This window comes from Hirundo rustica, chromosome 1 (assembly GCF_015227805.2).
Source record: "Hirundo rustica isolate bHirRus1 chromosome 1, bHirRus1.pri.v3, whole genome shotgun sequence".
In the NCBI taxonomy this organism is placed as follows: domain Eukaryota; kingdom Metazoa; phylum Chordata; class Aves; order Passeriformes; family Hirundinidae; genus Hirundo; species Hirundo rustica.
Window position 1 is genome coordinate 1,184,907 of NC_053450.1, and position 24,214 is coordinate 1,209,120.

Below are 24,214 nucleotides of genomic sequence, written 5' to 3' on the forward strand. Positions count from 1 at the left end.
TGTACTCGTTGTCCTTGGTCTTCAGCAGGAAAAGGATTTGTTTTGTCTCCCTGCTCTGTTCAGAGAGCTGAGTGACACTGAATGTGAGCTCAGAGCTGCACCCCTGGGCAGCGCAGAATATGAAAATATGAAAGCTACAGCTGAAGGCATCACTGCAAAGCCCTGCTCAAGCAGGACCTACAGCCCCTTGCCCAGGGCCACTTCCAGGCCACTTGGGAATATGGCCAAGAAGGGGAACTCCACGCTCTCCCAAGGCCACCGGACCCAGCTCCTCATCCTGTCCCCACAGCAGAGGTGCTCCAGTCCGCTCCAGTCCCTTCCATTCCTGCTGGCCCTTGGCTGGACTCTGTCCTGGATGTCCAGGTCTCTCCCGTAGTGGAGAGCCCAGGCCTGGGCACACAAAACTGCAGGAAAACTGTGCTGAAGCCCGGGATTGAACCAGGGACCTTTAGATCTTCAGTCTAACGCTCTCCCAGCTGAGCTACTTCAGCTCTGCTCTGGCTCCCATTTTCCCAAAATCTGTTGAAACATGCTGAGACTTCAGACTTTTGCCACTCAAACTGTATCAGTGGACATTTGACTCTTTTTAATATATAAACACCTGGCCCAAACATCAGCTATCAGACCCCAAAAAGGTCAACAATTATCAAAGGTCTTCGAATGAGAATGGCTGTGGTGGATAAATACCCAGGACTGGATTTATTCTTGCAGCCATGTTTGCAGTGGTAACACCCAGCCAAGCTGGTCTTCATGGAAACGTGGAATGGTCTGGATGGAAAGGATTTTAAAGGACCATTTCCATCCCCTGCCATGGGCCTGGACACATTCTGGTAGAACCAGGTTGTTCCAAGCCTTATCTAACTTGGTCTTGGACATTTCCAGGGATGGAGCAGCCACAGCTTCTCTGGGCAACCTGTGCCAGCGCCTCACTACTCTCACAGGGAAGAATTTCTTCCTAATATTCAGTCAAACCCTCTCTTTTTTCAAATTAAAGCCATACCCCCTTTTCCTATCCCTCCATCCCTCATTCAGAGTCCCTCTCCAGCTCTCCTGGAGCCCCTTTAGACACTGGAAGGGGCTCTGAGGTCTCCCTGGAGCCTTCTCTTCTCCATGTTGAACATTCCCAGCTCTCCCAGCCTGGCTCCAGAGCAGAGGGCCTACAGCCCTTGGAACATCTCCAAATCCTCTTCTGGATTCATTTCAGCAGCTCCACGTCCTTTTGAAGTTGGAAGCTCCAGAGCTTCCTCAGAGGCTGAACTAATCTGTCACTCCACAGAGCTGCCATCCTCCCCGCCCTGATGGCTCCCCGTGGATGACAAGGATCCACCTGCAGGTTCTCCCCAGGAAAGGGAAGATGTGGATGCCTGGCTCACTTGGACTGCCTTTCCAGCTGTCCCATTTTTGCTTCAGCAGCTTTCTCCTTGTCAAGGAAAGAGGCTTCCCACCAGCTTTCCTCAGACAGGAAGAAATGATCCCAACATGGAAACTGCGGTATTTGACAGCCCACTCTGCCTTGCTGGAAATACCGAAGCTTCAGCTGGGTACAGAGTTCCTGTGGAAAGCTCTGCCGCCTTGCAAGTCCTCGGCAGTGTTGGTGGAAAGGATGGGGTGAAGGATCTGATAAGGAACAAGCCTTGAAGGAAGTGCTACCCTGCAGTTAAATTAGAAGTTTGAGGAGCTGACACGCTGGGAACTCGGCTTTTTCAGCTGGCGAAACACCAGAACTGAAAGTCTGTGGGCAAAGTCATCAGAAGCCAGACTTGTGGTGCCAGTTTGACGAGTCACATGGAAGAAGGTGGAAGATCACACTTTTCCTTATTGGAGAGGAAGAAATTAAAGATGTTTTTCCAGCACAGTTCAGACCTCAGGGCTGAAGCTCTGTAGAGAGAGAATGAAGTGGAAGGAGGAGTGAAATACTGGGATATCTCCTGTTGTCCTCTCTTCGCTGCCCCCATTCCCCCTGAAAAAACCTCCTGTTTCATTTCGCATCTTGATTACTCTTTGGGGTGGTTTTTTGGTGCCTTCATCCCATGAAGGATGTGAAAAAAAGCCCAAACTAACCAGTGGAAGGGATTAATAAAGTGCCTTCTGCACAGGGAATTGCTGTGTAAACCTTGTTCATCCAATCAAGGAAGAGTAAAGGGAAGGACATTACAGGATCTAGAGAAGGAAAGGGTATTTTAGGATCTAGAGAGGAATCATTAGGGGTTGATGGCTTATTGATTCTTCTGACGCAGGAACTAAAGGTTATCGTTGGAAAAGAGCAAGTGCCAAGCTTGGTACAAAGGAAAAGGAGGAAATTCCTCACATGGTGTCTGGTTATCTGTGCAAATCCCTGCTACTATAGATCCCCAAAATGTAAAAATGTTTAAAATATGACAGGGAATATTTATGGAGGAAAAAAAAAAATCTCTGCGAAGAGCATGCAAATAAGGAACTTCCTGCTCTGGTTCATGCAGAGCCTGAGCCACAAACCTCTGGAGATCAGGAGACCATCTGGTGATGTAACACCCTGCTGTTCTTCCTTTTTTAGGCACTAACCCATGGAAAATGCTGCAGGCTGGGTTTTGAGCTGGATGTTCTTCCGCACATCTCCTCTGGCACCTCCTTGTCCTCACACCCCGGCTTCTGGAGGCACCAGGATGGTGTCAGCCTGTGAAACCCTGCTGGCACGTTGGGCAGAGATGTGCTGGAGGTGTCATTTCACGCCACCAGCCAAACTGTTTAATCACGGCTCCCACGCGGGTGGCTCAGGCTCTGGCCATGACAAACAGATGACAGGCGGTCCCTCTGTCCCCGCTTTCCCTCCTCCCATTTTTTTTTTTTTTTTTCCCCAGTTTTCCCACCACTCCAGCCTGCTCTGCCCGTGCTTTCTCACATGTCCATCTGCCATCAGGCAGCTTTCAGAGGTTATGGGATTACATCCATGTGACTCGGAATGCCGACTGTTCTGGGCTGCACCCAAAGAACTGCAGGCAGCAACGAGGAGGGGAAATTTGTCCCTCTGCTCTGGCCTGGGGAGTTCTTACCTGGAATTTTTGCATCCAGCACTGGGGTCCCAGCACAGGAAGGACCTGGAGCTCTGGACGTGCAGTGAGTCCAGAGGAGGCACCAAGATGATGAGAGGGATGGAGCAACTCTGTGGGGAGATAAAAACAAGAGAATGGGAATGTTCAGCTTGGAGGAGACTCTGGGGTGACCTAATTGTGGCACTCCAGTACCTGGTAAGAGCCCACAAAAAAAAATGGAGAGAGACAATTTACAAGGGTGTGGAGCGGCAGGAAAAGGGGTCATGTCTCTAAGATGAAGAAGAGTAGATTTAGATTAGAGATTAGGAAGAAATTATTCCCTGTGAGGGTGGGGAGGCCCTGGCACAGGTTGCCCAGAGAAGCTGTGGCTGCCCCTGGATCCCTGGACATGCCCAAGGCCAGGTTGGATGGGGCTTGGAACAGCCTGGGATAGTGGGAGTTGTCCCTGCCCAGTTGGAGGGTTGGAACTGGATGATCCTTAAGGTCCTTTCCAACCCATTTCCAAGCCATTCTGTGATTCCATGATTTGCTGAGAGTTACCACCAAATTATCCCGGCCTTCCTGTCCCTGGCCAGAGCCGTGCTGGCCTTTGTGTTCCAGTCTGGATTCATCACCTCCTGTGGAATTCAATTTTTTTTAAATCGGGGTCAGGGCATCACCCAGAAGGAGGCACAGAGAAGTGACCTTTTTCACCCAACCCATCACATAAATTTGTCACCCGTGTTAGTTTTTTCTGCAGGCATCCAGACCAAACCCTGCCCCTGAAGGGATTTTGTCCCATTTCCCCACTCTTTCCCCACCTCTGGACCAGGGGAGTGATATCCAGCTGCAGGGTTGAGAAGTGATTGTTTTTCACTCTGACTTGGCTCTGATGTGTCATAAAATACACATGTTCTTCCTTTAGGCTTCAGGAAATTTTTCTGTCTCATTACACCAGGAGGGCTCCTGGTTTACTTGAAAATCATTTTTAGTGATTATCTCTATTTTGTTGTCACTATTTTCTCTTTCTGCTCTTTCCCCAGACTTTTATGAAAATGATCTCATTAAGAACGTGGGATTCCTGTTTCTGAGAAGGGTTTCTCGAGGTTTGTAAAGGTCTCTCAGCAGGAAGTTTGCTGGGCTCCATTTCCCCCTCTTGTAGAACAGACCCCCAAGTGAGCCCATTAGGGAAAAATGGACTGCTTGAAAATAAAATTGTACAATATATGCAACAGCAGCAGCAGCACCTCTGAAATGTAAGGCTCCAACAGGCAACAAACCATATTTGCGAAGCTCCTCCTTGATGGCGGTTTAATGCGTTAGGGAAAGGCAGAGATAATGGCCCAAAGGGCGCTGGGGCTGCTCGCCACCACAACAGCCGTGAGGGGATGGAAGATGAGGCCTGGGAATGAGGCATCATTGTTATTCTGGAGACGCAAATGCAGCTCTGAAAAACAGAGTTAATGAAGCCCAGCTGCCAAACTCTGCCCGTCACACAGCCCTTCCCTCTCCCACCTGAAGTCTAAAAGATGCTGAGGTTGTCAGTCCATCAGTCGGGGGGATGGCAGTAGGGGTTTTAAAAAAAAAAAACAAAACAAACCAGTTATGGGTTCAGGCTATGAATAACAGCTCTGCTGTCCTGAGGTGCAGTATCCCTGTGCTGGAAACTTTGGATGGAGGAATGCAGAAATAATCTGGGCCTGGGTGAGTGTTTGCAATCCGCCCTGTGGTGAAGTATCCACAAACTCACTGCTAGGGAGGCCCAGTGAAAACAAACCCCAGACCTGGAATTCAGGTTCTCCTCAGGTTTAAAGCCCTCTTTTCTGAGAAAACCAATGTTTTAGTGTTTAGTAGTGAATGTTCTCAATGTGAAGCCCATTATTTGTAGAGTCTGTTTATATTCATCTTTTTCTCCTCTCTTTTATTCCATTATTTATTTTTCCTGTACCTTCTGGATGACCTTATAACCTTTGAATGGTTTGGGTTGTAAGGCACTTAAAAATCATCTCATTCCCATCTCCCTGCCATGGATCTTCCACTATCCCAGGCTGCTCCAAACCCTGTCCAGCCTGTCCTGGAACACTTCCAGGGATGGGTCAGCCACAGCTTCTCTGGGCAACATCTTGGATGCATTTCACTCGGAGTGGAAGAGCAAATTTGGAAGAGCAGAGGTCTGTGTTCACCAAATCGTAGTTTCAGACAAAGGAACGTATTTAAGGCAGAACTCTGAGCTTGATGAGGGCACCTCAGGTCTGTGTGGAAAAGAGAGGGCAATGTCCATGTCCTGCATGGATACAGCTGACCAGGCTGCAGGAGAAACCTCCTCTGAGAGTGTTGGAGCAAGCACTGAGAGACACAAGCCTTGTCCTAAATTTGTTCTGTGCCAATTCCTGAATACTGCAATCCTGCAGTTCAGTTCAGGTCCTGCCGCTCTCCCCAGCCTTAAGGACATTGGCAGATCCTGCTCTGCCCCCACAAACTCCCAGTGCCTGAGCTTTCCCCAGATCTTCCTTCCAATACGGATCACCCACTGCTCTTTCAACCCAGCAAAACTTCATTTTCGGCAGAACAAACCAAACGCATTCGGGAACCCCTTATTTCATAACTGTCAGTAGGCCAGAGTAATGAAATAGGTGCTAAAAAGACAGAAGAGCAGCACCAAGAAAACATTTGTAAAAATAACAGGTGTTTTAAAGTGTGTAGGGGTGTGTAAATATATTTATAAGATATTAATACACAAACCAGGTGGCCCAGAACCTCATTAGGGAACCAATTGTTCTTGCCAAACATTCTTTGGTGAGGTTCCCTGAGAGATTTCCCAGAAACTCCTAAAATTAATAGTAAACAGCCATTCTTGGGGGCTGGGAAATATTTTCTGTTTCTGCTTAACATCCCAGCCTCCTCCTGAAGTTTTTCATTGTTTTGCAAAACATCCAGAAGGTACGGGAAAAATAAATAATGGAATAAAAGAGGGGAGAAAAATATGAATATAAACAGACTCTACAAATAATGGGCTTCACATTGAAAAGCACAGAATGATTGCCTGGACAGTGATTGTGTCTTGAAGTATAAATGGGTTTGTTACTTAACTCTGGTGATTCATGCTTCAGGCACAGGGATGAGACAGCTGCCAAATTTCATGCTGGGAAGGAATTTTCTCTCCCAGAACAGATTGGCAGGGAATTTGTAAAGATGACAGGTCAGTCAACAGGGCCAGGTGTTGTCATCACGTGTGGGGAAGAGGGGGGACATCACAGAGGCCAAAACAGCCGTGTTTTGTCTCATGGTGTCAAGTATCCCTTCAAAATCTGTGCACAGCCCTTTATCCTTTCTCCCACACCTCCAATCCACAAGGAACGACTTTATTGGACAGGGTGAGACCACTCTCCTGTCTCCTATGGATTAATCCTGGAGCAACTTAAAATATTCTTCACAACATTTATTTCAACTGTGCTTCTAAATAAAGCTGAGCTGAAGCTACATGAGTTTTAGTTGTTGGGTGTTTGGGATAGAGAGGGTTTTTTTTTTTCCCTTTTGTCTTTAAAGAGTGTCTAAAGAATATGTTCCAGCTGTCTGGAAGGAAAGAACTAGAAAGGAAAAAGAGAACAAAGGGAAATCAGTGGAGATATTTAATTGGGATAATTTTAGCTGCTCTAAATGTCACAGGCAATCTTGTACAAGTACTTGGGGAGGGGAGAGGAGGAAAAAAAGTTCTGTGCTGGTCATTCAGTGCCCAAATTAAGGAGAGGGAGGTTGTCCTTTCAGAGATCAGGCAGGGCCCTACCTTGAAGCCCTTGGGTAATTGTTTGTTGAGCTTGAGGGGTCTCCTCTAAACCCACAAGACTTCAATGCAAACCTCAAATTCGTCCAGACCAAATAGCCTGAGGGGAAACCCTCTGGTTTTGGGGATTGAAAAAGGGAATAAGGTGCTCTTAGGGATGCTCAGTCTGGGTGTGGTGGGTTCAGACCCCTTCTCAGCCCGGACCTCTGCGCCTTAGGTGAACATCTGACGAGGTCAGAGCATGACTTGGTCACTCCCCGTGGGATCTCTGTGTGTTCTGTGTGGCCAGATGTGCACAGCCAGGGTGTTGGAGCAGGCTGCCTGTGGCACTCACCGAGTCCCCACCCCTGCAGAGATTTAACAGATGTGTGGAGGGAGTTGAAGGATTTTGGAGAACCAGCAGTGGGTGGGAAGGAAGGATCTTGTGTCACAAAACTTGGGGAGGGAGTTGAAGGATTTTGGAGGACCAGCAGTGGTGGGAAGGAAGGATCTGCGTGTGTGCACTGTGAAGGCCATAAAACTCATAATCTTGTGGAATCCTGTGGATATCCTATCCCTGGAAGTGTTCAAGGCCAGTTTGCATGGGGCTTGGAGAAGCCAGGACTGCTGGAAGCTGCCCATGGAAAAGGCTGGAACAAGATGCCCTTCAAAGGTCCCTTCCAACAAATGTTGGGAACGTTGGCAGAACTGGTTTAATGTTGGACTTTGTGATCTTAGAGGTGTTTTCCCACCTAAACAATTCTCTGGTGCTGGTTTTCCTGTGACATCTGGGATGCATAGCCTGGGGTCAGACAGCCAGGTTGATACCTTGGTCTGGCGAGATGGATGTTTATCATTATCCAAAAAGCAAAGCACTTGCAGAAGTTGGGTAGTTGTTGATGTGGGGATCAGAACTCTTCAGCTGTGAATAAATCACAATTTGTGTCCCAGTTAAAAGAGATGTGCTCTGGACATGGTTTCCCAAAATTTCTGGGAAGGGAACCCTATCCCATGTCTATCTGGACAAAAGCAGACTAATTTTTAATGATTTGAGGGCATGGTTTAGTGGTGAACACAGTGTTGGGTTCATAGCTGGACTTGATGATCTTTGAAATATAGAATGGTTTGGGTTGGAAGGGATTTTAGAGATCCTCCAGTTCCACCCCCTGCCATGGTGGAACCTTCCCCTGTCCCAGGTTGCTCCAAACCCTGTCCGACCCGGCCTTGGACACTTCCGGGAGTGGGGCAGCCACAGCTTCTCTGGACACCCTGTGCCAGTGATCTTAGAGGTCTTTTCCAACAGTAGCAAATCAATGATTTTATGTAAGTGATAAACACTATTTTAATACAACCTTCACCTCCTCATCCCCACTTAAACTTGAGCTTTGGGTAGAGATTTCATGTTCAGTAAACTTCCTGCACGACCACTGACAGAAACCTGGGGGTACCCTGGTGAGATTCTTGTGTCACAAAACTTGGGGAGGGAGTTGAAGGATTTTGGAGAACCAGCAGTGGATGGGAAGGAAGGATCTGTCTGTGCGCACTGTGGAGGCCATAAAACCCCAAATCTTAGGGTTTCTCCCTCTGTCACAAACTCCCCAAACGTCCTTCTGAGCAGCCTGGTCTAGATGAAGGTGCCCCTGCCCATGGCAGGGTGTTGGAGTGGGATTATCCTTTACGTCCATTCCAGCCCAAATCCTGGGATTCCAGGATTGTGTGATCCCTTCAGAGAGCCTTCCTGGCTCTGAGCAGAGCAGCACTGCAGGGACTCTCTCCCCCTCCCTGATGCATCTCCAAAAGAGGAGAAAACCTGCCTCTAACCCCGGCCCAGAGTGGGCACCACATTTGGGGAGCCATGCCCACAGCATCCCTATTTTAGCAACGCCTTGGGGGTGCTGCCGCGGCTCATTTTCACCCCCTGGAAAGCTCACCCGGCATCTGCCTCCCTTCCCTGCTGGCAGGCAGGTGGAAGAAAGGCAGGAGCGTGCGGCAGATCCCCCGGCGCGCACACACACACACCCCACTACTCATCCCTTTTGTCTGCCCCTCTCCCTGCTCCCACCCCGCCCTTCTCCCCCGCACTCCCGCCCACCCCGGTGTCTCATCCCGGGATGGCTCACGGCTCTCCAGGTACCTGCAGGGATGGATGCTCTACCCTCGGCTTCTCCTCAAGGAACCCATTAGCGCCGAGATGCTGCTGCTTTGCCTCGCCCTCCCCTCCCTCCCCGGCTGCTGGAAAAGGGAAAACGGGGCGGGGAGCGAGGTGGGAAATCCAGGAGAGCGCATCCTCCCCCGCAGCGGGGGCTGAGGCTCCTGCGGGGAAGGTCAGCTCCGTGTGAGAGGGGAGAGAGGGCAGCGATGGGCAGGGAAATGTTGGCAGGGCCGGACAAGCGACCCTGCATCCCTCCCCGCCCCAATCCGTTGCAGCATTCCTGCGGGGATCCGCGGAGAGCTCAATGTGTTGGGAGCGAGCTGCCACCGCCTCCCCGGCATCCGCCGGGCTGGGATCGGGAGCCCAGGCGCAGGGAAGTGCTGCTCCTCGCACCCCGAGCGCCCTACAGCGGGATCATCCCGGCCCACGTCAGTATCTGAGGGACACGAGCAAAAAATTCTGCAGTCCTCAGGGATCTTTCGCTAAAGTCAGGCACAAGTAACTCAGGCTGTCAGTGTACTGTTAGATTTTTCTTTTTACCTTTTTTTTTTTTTTCCTATCTTCCTTTTTCGGTTTTTTTTTCTTTTATACCCCTCTTTTTTTCCCCCTCTCCTTATTTTTTTCTCCCTTTCTCCACTTGTTTTCTTTATTATTCCCTCCCCTTTTGGTTTTGCTAAGATTCAGCAGATCTACGGGGACAAAAAATTCCTTTTGCAGTTTTTTTGTTTTTTGGGTTTTTTTTTCCCCAGATATGACCAGCCCTCTTGAAAGATAACTTGGGGAGAAGGGAGATGGAATAAATTCCTGTGATCTTGTTGGGGCAAGGAAAAGATTGGTGTCAGGGTCACCCCTGTCCCAAATTTATGCTTCTAATCCAGTGGTCATCCAATCCCTGGAAGTGTTCAAGGCCAGGTTGGATGGGGCTTGGAGCAGCCAGGACCAGTAGAAGCTGCCCATGGAAAAGTCTGGAACAAACCCAACCCAAACTTTTCCACTATTTTATGACCTCCAGCCTGAGACCACCAAGGAGTTGTGTTCAGTGCTGGGGAAGTGATGTACTGAGGACTCATGAGAGGTTTTTGGAGCAAGGAACTCCGGAAAAATCTTTCCACAGCAACTCACTCCCCAGCTGCTCCTACCCCTGCTTTAATAAGGCTTTTAGTGACGTTCGGGGCCTCCTAGATCTGGAAGGAAGGAATTAGCGCAGTCTGCTGCTTGTTTCTCACGTTCTTCTGTTTCCCTCGAGCTTCCCTGCTGGCCCTAATTATCCATCTCTCATTTACAGGTGCTTGAATAAAGGAAATGGGAATGCTGGTAGAATTGGGCTGGGATGAGGATGCACTGAAGGAGGCTCCCTTTATTGCAGAAGCGACCTCGCATCACCCCTGCTGTTCTCAGCGATGCAGGAGCCCCTCTGCCACGCAAGGCAGCTGCTGTGTTGTTTCCTCGGGACAAGGGGACATAATTTCTGCGCTGATTCCAGCTGTGGCTCCCTGTGGATGGGAGAGATTAGCAAGGATGCGTGGAGGAAATCCGTTGTTAACAGCGATGCTTGGTGGGGACTAAAATAAGGGAAACAGCCTAGAAGAAGGAGAAGCAGAAAGGTGGGGAAAAAAAGGTAAATTGCGTCACAACTCAATAGGACTGATGAAAAGAGGAGAGCGGTGGTGGCCTAGTTTGTGTCTTCGCGGTGGTGGTGGCTGTGAGAGCAGGGAGAACTGACAGAGCTCTGGGGACACAAATGGTCTGGGAACAACATCCTCGCGTCCTGCTGTGATCATGGAAAGGCTCCGTGTCCCCTTAGTGTCCCTTGGAATGCCCCATGCAGAGACAGACTCACATCCCTATTCAGAGACGGACACAATCCACACCCACAAAATGAGTTACAACAAGGCACTGAGGTTTTCCCTCCAGTTTTAGGAATGTCCCTGCACTGAGGACACTTGGTGCCAAATTGGACAGAATGTGGCTTTAAACCCATCTGAGGTGCTGTCCAAAGCACTTCTGTGGCCAAATCCTGGACAGGTTTGGAAATGCTTTGGGATTTCAGCCCAAATGAGGGAAAATAAAGCATTTAGGGGGTGAGGGCTTAGGTGTTCCTGAAGAGAGAAAACCAATCCATCCATTCAGCAAGGCAGTGACAGATCAGTGGTTCAGGCAGGGAGGAAAATGTTTGGATGGAGGACACTGTGCAAAGCCTTCCCTGAGCATTCCTTAGCTTCCTCAGGGATATCCCCTCACAGAAACAGAGGAGTTGCCACTCACAGGAAAGGTAGGACTCTGTAATTTGATGTGGAAGAGGGGCTGTGGTGGATTCTCCATGGAATTTGCTCTGGGTGCTCACCACCACAAGGCAGGATTTTCTCTTATGGACACAGGACAATCCCATTTCTCCATCCACCCCCAGAGCCCATGGTAGGGAGTCTGAAGATGGAAACGTTCCCATGAGCCAGTCAGATTTCACTGATGGAAAACAAGGCTCCCACCACCCCTGAAGTCCTTCCCATGTGCTCTTGTCCAGGAGGAAAAATCCATGTAGGTGCTGAGAAAAGTGAAAGAGAGGCTAAACACAGATTTCCCCCCATGGGAACAGCAGGATGAGCAGGAGCAGGAAATGTCTGGAGCAGCCTGAGCCCCTCACTCCTCATCATCTGAGTAACTGGTACAGCCAAAAACCTCTGGCAGAACAGCTTCCCTTGGTCACCACGGGAATCATCATCAAGGGTAGGATTTGATGCTCCCAGCAAGGACCATGCCCCATTTTCCCTGTGTGGCTCTGACATCCCAGTGCTTCACCACCACCACTCCTCTCACATGGCCTTGGGGATGTCCGTGATGCCGGAAGTTTTAGCTTTCATGTTTTTCATATTCTGTGCTGCCCAGGGGTGCAGTTCTGAGCCTCACATTCAGTGTCACTCAGCTCTCTGCACAGAGCAGGGAGCCAAAAAAAACCCTTTCCTGCTGCAGACCAAGGACAATGAGTACAACTTTCAGCCCCAAAAGCACAAACAACAGTGAACTGAAGAGAGAAAACAAGAAGGATGAGACTCCATAACTTGGAGCTGTAATTGGACAATTAAACCCCAAGATGCAAATGGATCAAAACTTATAAAAGCGTGAGACCTTGTGACCGGCCGTACATTTTTTGACCATTTTGGGTCCACCTTGGGTGTAGCCCTGGCCAGGCTCTTGTCCTTCCCAAGGTGAACTCTTAAAGGCCTTTCAATAAATATCTTCTTTATTCTCTGTCCAGTCTCTGTTCCTGGTGTCAGCCTTCCCAAGGCATCACCAGTGTGAAACCCAGATTGAAACGGGATGCAGGGGAGGAGCGGACTGGCTCCATGGGCCACAGATGATCCGCAGATCTCCGTGGGAGCATCAGCCTGGCAGATGATGAGGAGCAGAGCTCCCCTGGCCTGCTGGGACTCTGTCAGCCAAGCGACACCAGCAGAGGAACCAGGTCTGCTCCTCACAGCCACCCCACCACGCTCCCTTTTTTTAGCAGACCTGTGATTTGCAGTGTTTTGCTGCTGAGGAGGACTTAAAAAAAAAAAAAAAAAAAAGGCATTAAAATCAGAAACTTTTACTAGAACACTTAGAGGGACACCCTGAAGGTGTGGGCAGGTGGGTGAGGAGTCAAGTGCGAGGCCCAAAGTGGGCCAAACTCAGCTGTAAAAACGTGGCAGAAGAAATGTCACCAACCAGTTGTGAAGCAGGCCCTTTGATACGGTGACAAATGTGTTTTTCCAGCTTTGTCAGGGCTGTGCAGGGGAGGGAAGTGAAGTTCTTTTGGAGATGTCTTTCTATTTGTGCTGACCTCGTGAGGGTCAGAACAGCCAACGCCAGAGTGTGAAAAATGCTGATACCTCCTTTGACTTCCCGCTTTAGCCTCAGGCAGGCAAAAAAGCAGCACAAGGAGAGACTCATTAACATTTCCTCTGCCCAGCAAGGAAACCCAGAAAACAAACATCTCATTAAATAGGGAGAGGGGAGGATTACAAAACACAGGAGATATTTTTGTTGGGGGGGAAAAACAAAGCACTTTATCCTCCGCTCAAAGCAGGGCTTTCCAGATGAAAAGGAATGGGGAGAGAATGCTGCACCAGAAGGAGTGGCACTAATAACAATCATCATTGTGGTGTTAACACTGATAGCAGGATGCCCTCGACTGATTCTCAATTGCTTCCACACCCTCCCAGTAAGTGACGTGTGGGCCCGGGGCCTGGGGGACGATGGGTGGCCAGGAACAAAAGAGCCACTGACGTGAGAGCTGTGTTTTGAATGCGAAACTCTGCGTTGTGAGTGCCAGCTCCAGTGCAATAAAGTGTTCCAGGGCTGGAGATGGATGAATAGAGACGTATGGTGCAAATTAAATGTGCTATTCTTTTCCCTCTTTCGTTCCTTGCGAGTTCAAAAGCCCAACACCTTGGTTTCTTCATAATTTTATTTCTTTCCGAGGGTTTTGCTACCAAACAAATGACTGGGCAGCTTTGTCTGGTGAGCTATAGGGGAGTCAGTAGGGATTAAAAGGATGTGGAGGCAGATGGTGGGGGGAAAATGTGGTTTCTTATTTTCTTCTTTTTTTTTTTTTTCTTCTAGAAAGAGGAAGTAATTACGGAAGGGAAAGGGAAAATTCTAGCACAGGGAATATAGGATAATGCAGAAAATCCCTTGTTCGCCACTAGAAGATATTAGTTCCTGCAAGAATATGGGATGAATTGCCCACGTGGCTTCAGGCTTCCAATTTTACCTGCTTCAAAAGAGTCCTGGGTGAAAGACAGGCTCCTCCAAGCAGCGATTCCGAGGAGGAACACAATGCACATCTCAGTGCTCAACTGGGGAGGGACCCTGGCAGCACAGGAGGGCTCTTCAGCACCAGCCAGAGCTCTTCAGAGCCTGTGCAGCACAAAATCATCTGCACCAGAAACTTCCCCAAGTCTCCCTCGGGATCTCCCCCTTCTCACTCACCCACCGGGTTCATCTGGCTCACAGCTCAGGCTGCTCTCCAAGGAGTGACATCCCTTGCCATAAGGTGCCTCCGAGCAGAACACTCATCCACATGAGGTGGCAAATGCCTGTCAATCCCCTCAAAAAAAACCCCAAACCAAACACATTTGCTCTGAGGCGAGGTGCAGTGGGAGCCCACAGCCTGAACTGGTGCCAAGGGGTGAGTGCCACCAGGCTCCGGGCTCATCGTGTCCTCAGCAGATGGTGACAGCTCTGGGGAAGGTGCCTGTGACTCGGTGTCCCTCTATTCTGGTCCCACTCCCCTCAGGGGAAGACTCAGTTGCTGCTCACTGCCACATACGCTCCTTTTTGCTGCCTTTAGTTGGTCTGTTGGCTTTTCTCTTCCTCTCTCCTCATTTTTTTTTTTTGGACCTGATCCTAACCTCCTGTGCTTTAAAACTCTCCAGGAAGCTCTAGGGAGACAACCCATGTTGACACCATCCCTGCTGAGCTATGAGATGTGGCTTTCTGCTATTTTCTCTCCTTCCCTTGCTCCAGACAAGCTCCTTCGGAGCAAACTGCTCGCCCTCATCCTTACTTCCCACTTTCTTTTCTGCTCTTCTTGCCCCTCTCTTATCTTGGACATCCTGTGGCCACCCAGAGGACTTCTGCCTCCTCCCCATGCCGCCCCAATCCATGGATCCTGTCCTTCTGTGCCTGTCTGCCTCTCTGTGCCCGGGATCTGCCTGTCTGCCTCAAATTGCCTCTCTCCATCACCTCGCTCCACATCTCCCTCCTCCCTTGGCTTCCGGCTCCCCTCTCTCCTCCTCCTCTTCCCACGCACCTCGCTTTAATTAGAAATACAAAGAATATTGCTTATCACACATGTCTTAATCAGCAACTCGTTCCCCAGCAGGTCCAGAAGGAAAACCCCCATTCGTCCTCGCTTCTCCCACTTCCCCCACCACCTCCACAGAATTAGGAGGAGAGTGATTAGGGGGAGAGCTCTGTGAAAGGAGGCTGAATGAGATTAACCCAGAGACCTGGAAAAGCCGGAGGGAAGAGCCAAGAGAAATGTGGTGATGTTCAGCAAGGGCTAATTCTGGAATTTCTGGGGAAAAATGAGTCCCTGGCAGCAAGCGGCCGGGAGAACTGGACCTGGGAGTGCTCAGCAGGCCGAGGATGATACAGCAGTGTATCCTGGAATTTAGGAGCATAAATACAGCCAGGAGATGATGGAAGTGATTATCCCCCTCCAGTCAGAGCATTTCAGATCACATTTAGCTGCTGCAATCGGGTTTGGGTCTCTTAATATGAGGCGCTGCTCACAGGGAATGAGTTCAGGTCATTGGGATGGCCAGAGCTGGTGTGGGATTAGACACTGGAGAAGCGATGGGTTTGGGGGACCTAACAGCAGTGTTCTGCACCTGTGGAGAGGTTAACCAGGAGACAGAACCAGGATCTTCTGGGGAGTGGTGAGAGGAGAAGAGGCATCGGGTCCAAATTCCAGCAGGGTGTTCGGTTTGGGTACAAGGAAAGAGGTTTTCCCTCTGAGCCGTCGCTATCCCTGGGGTTTTCAGTATCTGAAACCATCTCAGCTGACCCAGCAGCTGACTCAGCTCGGAGTAGGAGGCTGAGCTAGAAACCTCCTTAGTCCCTCTCCTTAATAATCCTGAGATCCTGAGACAAGAACCAAGTGTCAAATGAGGCCCTTCAGAACCAGGATTCCTCCCCAGCTGAAAAGTAAAGGAGGAGCAAAGAGGGGCAGCAGGGCTTTGAAAGGGACTCATTTATTGGATCAGGTTTAGGAGCCATTTCATCCCAGACTCTGGCATTTGATGGGACAAGGAGAGGCTCAAAGCAGGTCATCTTGCAGTGTTAATGCCACTTTAGATTGTCCCCATCCTGTGGGTCATTTCTGGGGCTCCTGGGTGAAAAAACTCTCCGGGGAATGTCTTTGCACCGATCCAGAGATAACAAAGGTTGCAGAGTCTCTCCCAGTCCGTGTTATCTCTTCCTGGCAGAGCAGGTTTGAGGCAGACTCTGGGGTGCTGAGACCACAGCATAAAAGGCCCCAGATCTGTCCCAGCCCCTCAGGTGATTGACGTTTGACTTCTTCTGAACACAAACACAGCCGCCCCAAAAATCTTGTGTTTAGGAAAACTGGGTGAAATTGGAGAAGTAATCAAGGCAGAGGGCAGTCACGAGGGAAGAAGCGGCACTGGGAGAGGCTGCTGGATTAGGAATTCTGTGTTACACCCTCAGGGTTTTGTCTCCTTCCCCACCCACTGTCCCTCCCCCCCTTCAACCGAACCATGCAGCCCTTCTAGGGCAGCTGCTGCTGCCCTAAATATCCCTCTTGTTCCCTGACAACCATCACCTGCTAGGGAACATACACAGGCCCTCCTGCACCGCACAGGTTTGAGGGGAAAAAAGGAGAATCCTGACCCCTGCCCCTCGTGCCCTTCAACTTAACCACTGCCAGTTTGTGATTCTGCTTTAACCAAACACCTGGGCTCACCGGGACCCCCTTCCAGCAGGACTTCACTGAGAGACCCTCTGCCTCCTCCTCTTTTTGCTCCTTTGGGGTGGCTGAATTCCCACCAGGAAACACCCAGCCAGGAGCTTTGGGAGTCAGGACCCATCCTAAGCGCCCCCTGGCACACTGCCCACCATCCCGAGCACAGGCACGGCACCCCCCCACGCCCCCCCCTCCCGCTGCCTACAGGCTCAAACCCCCTTTTTCAGATTATCCTGATGAATCAGCATCCCACTGCCTCGGGCAGAAGGCACAGGGAAAGGACTAGAAGGCCCAGATGTCCTCAGCACCTCTCTGAGGGTGTTCCGGCGGGGAAACTCTCTCGGATTAGGGAATCCTTTATCTCTGGTTTATGTAAGACCCGGAGACTCCTTTTATGGTTGGCTTTTCCTGCCTTGTCAAGAGCGAAGAACAAAATGTAGCTTCATCTGCGCTGGTGGGTTGGCTCACTGATTAAGCATCTGATTCAAAGCTAAGTACAGAACAGGCTTTTGATGGGCGGATTTAATTCGGTGTAAAAGAACCAGGATGTCGTCCCCCCTCCCTCACCCAATATTCCCAAGATAGTGGCTGGTCTGGTGCAATTAAACCGCGGGGATGATTCCCGCCTAACCAAAGCCTGAGAAAGTCCGGAGCGCTCCAATTTGTGCTGAAGCGGCTCCTTTGAGTGTTCCCCCCTCTGCTTCTCCCCCCTCCTCTTTTTGCTTTTCCTTTCTCTCTCTCCCTTTTTTTTTTTTTTTTTTCTTTCCCTTTTTTTTTTGCCTGCTGCTGATTTACCACCATTCCCAGGAATCTGCATGAGGAGTGAGCTCACCCTGTGTGTGTGTGTGTGCGCAGGGAGTGTGCGGGGGGCCCGGGGGCGTCTGACACACCGGATTCCTCCTCATCCCGCCCTCCCCGAGCCCTGCCAGGGGACGCATGCTAATGATGACCTTGCTGAGTAAAGAGTTGTGGAAGGAATAAGCGCTTTTCCTGCGCTCCGAGAGGCGGAAGGTGCGATTACTCATCCATCTCTCCAACTGTCTCCAGCACCTTTCAAGCCCTTCTCGCGTCGAGTCTGGGGGCGTGAGCGAGGGGGTGGCAAGCGAGGGGAGGCTGCCAAAATCTGGGTTGCCACAGACACCGGCCTCGCTTTTCCTCCAATGAACGCTGCGCTGAGAGTGCGAGAGGAGGCTGGGCACCACCCACATGTTGAGCTGCGTGGAGTATAAGTAGATGGAGGAGCCTGGACTAGTGGCAGTTCAGACAGGGAGGAGAAGCAGCTCTTCGCATCTCCAGTGAAAGCGGTTTTTTGATTCACCAAGTTCGCCCGAGGAGAAATCACCCGGATTTTTTGCTGCAGCTTCCGGCTTCTTTGTGCATCTCTGTGTGATTTTCTCCGGCGGGGACTCCGCGGCGTTCCAGATTCCCGGCGGGGTTGGACGTCTTATCCAGCTCCTCTCCTTGTTCCTGGAGGATCCTGGTTCTCTCTGGGACACCCCTGAGCACGTGAGACCGGCGCTTCCAGCTTGGCACCGGGAGGAATTTGCCTACAACTCTCTCTGGGATCCACGTGGACCGACCAGCTCGCTCTGCGGTGATATCTGATTGGGTTGTGTTTGTGTCCAAAAGTCCTTGGAGGGGGGTTTAGAAGTCTCTGTGTGTCTTTCAGGAAGTGTTGTGGTGGGAGTTTTTGGGACCCAGCTTTAGTGCCGGGGCTTATAACCCACTTCTTTCCGTGTTTGCCACTCGCACGGTCGGAGCCATGCAGCTGGACAATGTCACCAGCGCGGGCGTCCACTCCTTCCAGGGGCACCGTGGAGTTGCCAACAAGCCCAATGTGATCCTGCAGATAGGCAAGTGCAGGGCAGAAATGCTGGAGCATGTCCAGAGGACCCACCGGCACCTCCTGACAGAGGTGTCCAAGCAGGTGGAGCGGGAGCTGAAGGGGTTGCAGAAATCCGTGGGGAAGTTGGAGAACAACTTAGAGGACCACGTCCCAACCGAAAACCAGAGATGGAAGAAGTCCATCAAGGCCTGCCTGGCCAGATGCCAGGAGACCATTGCCCACCTGGAGAGGTGGGTCAAGAGGGAGATGAATGTTTGGAAGGAGGTCTTTTTCCGCCTGGAAAAGTGGGCTGACCGCCTGGAGTCCATGGGAGGCAAATACTGCCCTGGGGAGCAGGGCAAGCAGACGGTGTCCGTCGGGGTGGGAGGCCCAGAGATAAGGCCAGGTGAGGGGGAGATTTATGATTATGCCCTGGACATGAGCCAGATGTATGCCCTGACCCCTCCTCCCGGGGAGGTGCCTAGCATCCCCCAGGGACACGATTCCTACCAGTGGGTCTCTGTGTCGGAGGACGCTCCCGCCTCCCCAGTGGAGACCCAGGTGTTTGAGGATCCCCGGGAGTTCTTGAGCCACTTGGAGGAATACTTAAAGCAGGTGGGTGGAACAGAGGAGTATTGGCTCTCTCAGATCCAAAACCACATGAACGGCCCAGCTAAAAAGTGGTGGGAGTACAAGCAGGACTCCGTCAAAAACTGGGTCGAGTTCAAGAAGGAGTTCCTGCAGTACAGCGAGGGAACTCTGACTAGGGATGCTATCAAAAGGGAGCTGGATTTGCCCCAGAAAGAGGGGGAGCCCCTGGATCAGTTCCTTTGGCGCAAGAGAGACCTGTACCAGACCCTCTATGTGGATGCAGACGAGGAGGAGATCATCCAGTACGTGGTAGGCACCCTCCAGCCCAAACTGAAGCGTTTCCTGAGCTACCCCCTGCCCAAGACCTTAGAGCAGCTGATCCAGAGGGGGAAGGAAGTCCAAGGCACCGTGGAGCACTCTGAGGAGCCCAGCCCACAGAGGACCCCTGAGGTTCAGCCAGGAGACTCCGTGGAGACCGTGCCCCCCTCGACCACCGCCAGCCCCGTGCCGAGCAACGGGACCCAACCAGAGCCCCCCAGCCCCCCAGCCACTGTCATATGAGCTCCCCTGAGGGGGGTCTGGGTTCTGTGGAAGGGAGAAAGGGGGCTTATTTAGGAAGCTTCTCCTTGGAGGGGAGTTCTGGCTGAGACGAGACCTGAGGAGTGCTCAGTCCAACAGCCCGGAGCAGAGGGGTTGACTTTGCTCGTGGGGGGAGGGAGGTGGTGGGGGAGAGGAGCCCCAGGACGGGGCAGCCCCCCTCGCCCAGGCCGTGCCACGCGGTGGTGCTGGGGACCCTGCTGGCACCGCTGCGGGGAACAGCCAATTTTATGAGAATTCCCTGACAAGAAACTAGAGACAATTCCCAACTTGTGAAGCAGCCGCCCCTGGCGCTGGCAGCTCTCGGGGACTTCATGCGAGCGCAGCAGTTGGTGGAGGGTTCCTACCCATCTGGACCTCTCTTTTTCCTTCTCTCCTCCCTCCTCTGAGAGGGTGGCCCTGTCATTAGGAGACAGCTTTCCTTTAACCCCTGCCGGTTTTTGATTAACCTCTGGGTTTCTGTTCACTTGGCAATCTCCTGTTCTTACTTGCTCCAAAGGATTAAAATAATTTTTTGGATAATTTTTTTTGTTTTAAGAAGGAAAAAAAGAAAAATCCTGTTATTTCAGGAACTGAAAGCTTTAAGAATCTGGATTATTTTCTGTGGTTTTCATTTCACTGCACCTAATACCTGCATTAATGTGTTCCCCCTCAAGAGGCTCTTACTGGTTTACTTCTTGTCTTAGTTTCTGCTCCCTCCAATTCAAGGCCACTGCAGTGCAGAGGCGAATTTCATCCTTTCTCTGCACATTATCCTGTGCATTCAGCAGGAAATAGATTTTCTAATTAAATTCCGAGCTCATTTATTGAAGGAGCATTCTCTTTCAGAGAAGAGAGGGTGCTCAAGGTAGAGAGAGAGACACCAGAGCTCTTTTGAGACAGACTGGGGGGAGGGAAGGGAGATAAATCCTTATTCTTTGAATGAAACAAAAAAAACACACCCCAAATTCAGAGCAAAATATCCCCAGAGCAGCAAATCGAGTCCATGCTGATGTGTGGAGACAACAGGAACTTTTTACCTCGTAAAAGCCAAAAGAAGTGAAGAGAGGATCTGTGTGTCCCAGCGCAGTTTTAACCTGTGCATCGCTGCAAGGAGTTTCTGCTCATACAGACAGACTCCAAATGCTCTTGGAAAGCCTGGCACCCCTGTCCTGGAGCGCCTGAGGACTGAGCGTTGTCCGCTCACAGAGAAATTCCGGCAACACCTCGCCGCAGATGGAGATGGACTTGGACTTTGTGACTTTTCCCATGTTGAGGCAGGAAATGCTCAGCACTCACCTTTGGCCAGGTGTTTGATGACAGGACTGAGAGAAGAAAGACATTCCTGAAGTTTGGCTCTCCAAAACTTCCTGAGGTTGGACACATCCTGGGCATCATCTGCATCCATCACCAGACCAAACAAACAGCAGGGATGCAGCAGCAGGAGTGACCCTGGGATGCTCCTGGCACTGCCACAGCGGTGGCACGTGGCACTGGTGGCTCAGAAGGCCTTTGCTGTGACTCCTTCCAAGAGGCTGAAGGTAAGGCAGCTCTCCGGCATCCTCTCCTCAGAGCTAAACTGGTCGGAGAATGGCCAGGAGGAACCTTGCCCTGGGATAAAAACTCAGCCTGAAATGGGATATGAAGCATTGGGGTTGGGAAAAAGGGGAAGGGAGAGCCAGGAAATACAGGAATGGGAAAAGCTTCCAAAGAGGGCAGTATCCTGCACTTTTTGATTAATATGGGGAAAAGAATGGGGAGCTTCTTAATTAGCCCAGCCCCAGGACCTTGTCCTTCATGGAGAAGCTCTGGGCTTGAGTCCCCACCTGAGGCAGCACATTTCAGGTTCATGCACAGCCCAAAGGAGCTGCAGTTCTGCTCTGCCTCCTTGCTGGGAGCTGGTCTCAGGAATGGTGGGAGCTCTCCTCTCCCTTGTTCCCAGTTTGTCAACAGCTCTGCGTGCAGAGAAAGGAGCGTTTCTCACTGATGACCTGGGCTGAGTGATGGGGGAGTGGGAGTCACTGCTGAGGATGAGCTGGCCGTGTATTACAAGCTTTGTCTCCTCTTGCTTCCAGTGACTCACTCAGATCCTCCTCTGAGAAGGAATCACTTCGCAGCATGCAGCATTTGTGAGGAAAGCCACAGAAAAAAAGCTGCAAAACAAAGGCCTCAACATCAGACCTGCTCTCAGGACCCTCAGCCGCCAACTGCCACATCCACCACCTGAAGGAAAGACTGGCACAGGTAATTACATCCCATATTTCCCTGTGGGCCTTCCTTAATCTCCCCGGTGCCCTGACCTGAGATATTGAAGAGCCCAGGTGCAAACCCAGCTGGTCTTGAAACCTCAGTCCCAGCCTGGCACCACCAGAGAGGTGGGATTTCAGCCTCTTGGTGTCAGTGCCCAAGCACCAGCCCCAGTAATTGATGCTCCAGGGACTGCACATTGTGGCTTTCCCTTGGCTGGACCATGCGCAAATCCTTAGACCCCAGCACCTGGTGGATCCTCCAGGCTGCAGGCACTGCAAAATTTGATCTCAACTCATGAGAATTCATCCTTTCTCTCCACTCTAAAAATCTAATCAGAGTTGGTGCATTTATTTTTTCTTTTCCAGCGATCCCTGCTGCTGTTGCTGAGATTCCTTCTCTGTGTCCAAGAGCTTTCCCAGGGGAGAAGAAAGTGCTGCAGGAAGACAGAGGGCAAATCACGCACCAGAGAGCCTCCCATGCAGTGCAATGCCATGCTCAAGGTGCTGAGAGCCAGAATGAAACCGGGACGCTGCTTCCAACAGGACAAGGAACAGCCTGAGCTGGTCCAGGTACTCCAAGCACAGAAGAAAGCGCTGAGAATGGAAAGAGAGGCCGGAACAGAGGAACCAAGTCCAGGCTTTGGGGACAGCGGGGATGCTGGGCTTGTGCTGGCTGTCTGTGGAGAGGATTCCGTGCCTCTGTGATGCCGGGACTCACCTAAAGAAATCCTCACTGAAAGAAACTCTCCTGATTAACTTTGCCAAGGGGCTGATCCTGCCTTGGCTACGAACCCTCCCCGCTGGCCGTGCCGTAACTCACCTCTCCTGAGCCCAGGGTAGCTTCATTTCATGCGGGTATCAGTTCCAAACCTCAAAGGGCTCCTGGAGTTTGGAGAAGCATCCCACGGTCCAGATGCTTGTCTGAACTGTTGGAGCCTGCACGTCTGGGCCAGCTGTCTTGCCAGCGAGGAGCCTTGTGAGACAGCAGGCGCTCTCTGGGTCTGCATGGGCCAGAGTTACTGCAAGAACTGTTTCCATCCAGACCCAGGGAGACCAAAAAAGAGCTCGAGTGAGCTGGACAAGACAGTTCTGGTTCATCCCTCAGCCGAAGGGGTCCAGTTGGCTCCTCTCTCTTCCAGAGCCAACTGTCCTCTGTGTGTGTGTGTCAGTGTGGGGTGTGTGTGTGTTGAGCAAAAAAAAAAAAACAACAAAACCCACATTACTTAAATTCTGTGGTGTTTTGTTGCATTTGAATTAAGCCAGAGGGACATAAGGTGCATTCCAGCAAGGCTCAGCAAAAATGTCCAGGACTGGAAAATTCCATGAAACCGTGTAAAGGCAGATTCCCGGGCATCATCTTAAGGTCTAAATGATATTTGATTTTGAGGTGCTTAATTTCCACAGTCTCTTCCAATGGACTAGACTGCCTCAATGGGCAATTTTATTTTTCCTGCTTTTTTAGGGAATTAGCCTGTCTTGTGCTACTTGGTCATTTGGTCCTGAGGTTTTTACATTTTCAGCTGGCTTTTTGGAGTGCGCAGAACTGAATCTCCTGGGCTGACTGGATTTCAATGGTTGCTCCCAGCAAACTGGAGCTTTACTTGTAGCACCCTGGTTTTTATTACCAGCCTCTCCCTGGAGGACTGGTAGTTTATTTTTCTGGGGCAGAGGCACATGAATGAGAAGCGTGGATGTGTTGTACCTCTGGAACTTTAGCAGATTTCAACCACTGCATATTTTTTTCCTCCCTAGGTAATTTTACATTTACTGATGAAACTACTTTAGAGCTTTTATTTTTACTAGAGATAATATTAATTCCAACAACCTTGTGCAAAAGGCAAACACGTTGAGTCGCTGCAGGTTGTAGGGGTTGAAGCCAAAAGGTCTTTGTAAGCCAACATCACCTACCTGCCCTGGATCCGGCTGGATCAGGCAGTTTATTCCTCATGCGTCATGTTGGAGTTACGAGATCACACCGAGCCACTAGAGCCTGTCAGTAGAATAGTGCTATACTCGATTTGCTATTGTAGCAAAGCCTTTTTGTAGATTTATACAATAAAACTTTGAAATAATCTGCTTCAATTGCTTCCTGACTCATTTTCTGCTATTCGTTCCTTGGTTCATGGGTGACTCAAATATCTACTGCCCTCTGAAAATTTCGGGTTATATGGGGTTACCTGGCTTATGAAGATCTTGCTTCTCAGCAAAAGCATGTGGTTGACATAAAAATGAAATGCACTGAGTTGTTCAGACCCCAAAACTGAGTCAGGTGTAGCCCATGAGGTTGGGAGAAGTGGCCCTTTGTGGGACTGCAGATCTTGTTGGGTACAGCTGAGAGAAGGACCTTTGAAATGAGGACGATCACATTCCCAGCCATGTTTGAGAAATTCACGGAAGAGCTGAGGCAAGACAGGAGAAGGTAAAGAAATTGAATCTCAATCAGCTCTTTGGTTTGACAACCAAAGGGCCTTTGTGAGTGAGGAGCACCCGCACCCAGCAGAGACCCAATGGGGCTGCATTATCTGATGCATTCTCAATTCCTTGGGTTCATTACCGGGGTTATCCAGGCTGGAGTCAGGGAACAC

General features: G+C 50.6%; 1 protein-coding gene and 1 non-coding gene across 2 annotated transcripts; one reads left to right on the forward strand and one right to left on the reverse strand.

Annotated features, from left to right (window-relative positions):
- Window positions 1–418: 418 nt before the first annotated feature.
- TRNAF-GAA (transfer RNA phenylalanine (anticodon GAA)) lies at window positions 419–491 on the reverse strand. Its single transcript has one exon. It is a non-coding gene; the product is annotated as a tRNA-Phe (tRNA).
- A 17,173-nt stretch (window positions 492–17,664) lies between these two features.
- Window positions 17,665–23,703, forward strand: ARC (activity regulated cytoskeleton associated protein). The gene is made up of 3 exons (XM_040066709.2): window positions 17,665–20,921; window positions 21,456–21,624; window positions 21,996–23,703. Exon 1 carries the CDS (start codon window positions 18,151–18,153, stop codon window positions 19,363–19,365), a length of 1,215 nt encoding a protein of 404 aa, XP_039922643.1. The 5' UTR covers window positions 17,665–18,150; the 3' UTR covers window positions 19,366–20,921; window positions 21,456–21,624; window positions 21,996–23,703.
- Window positions 23,704–24,214: the final 511 nt, after the last annotated feature.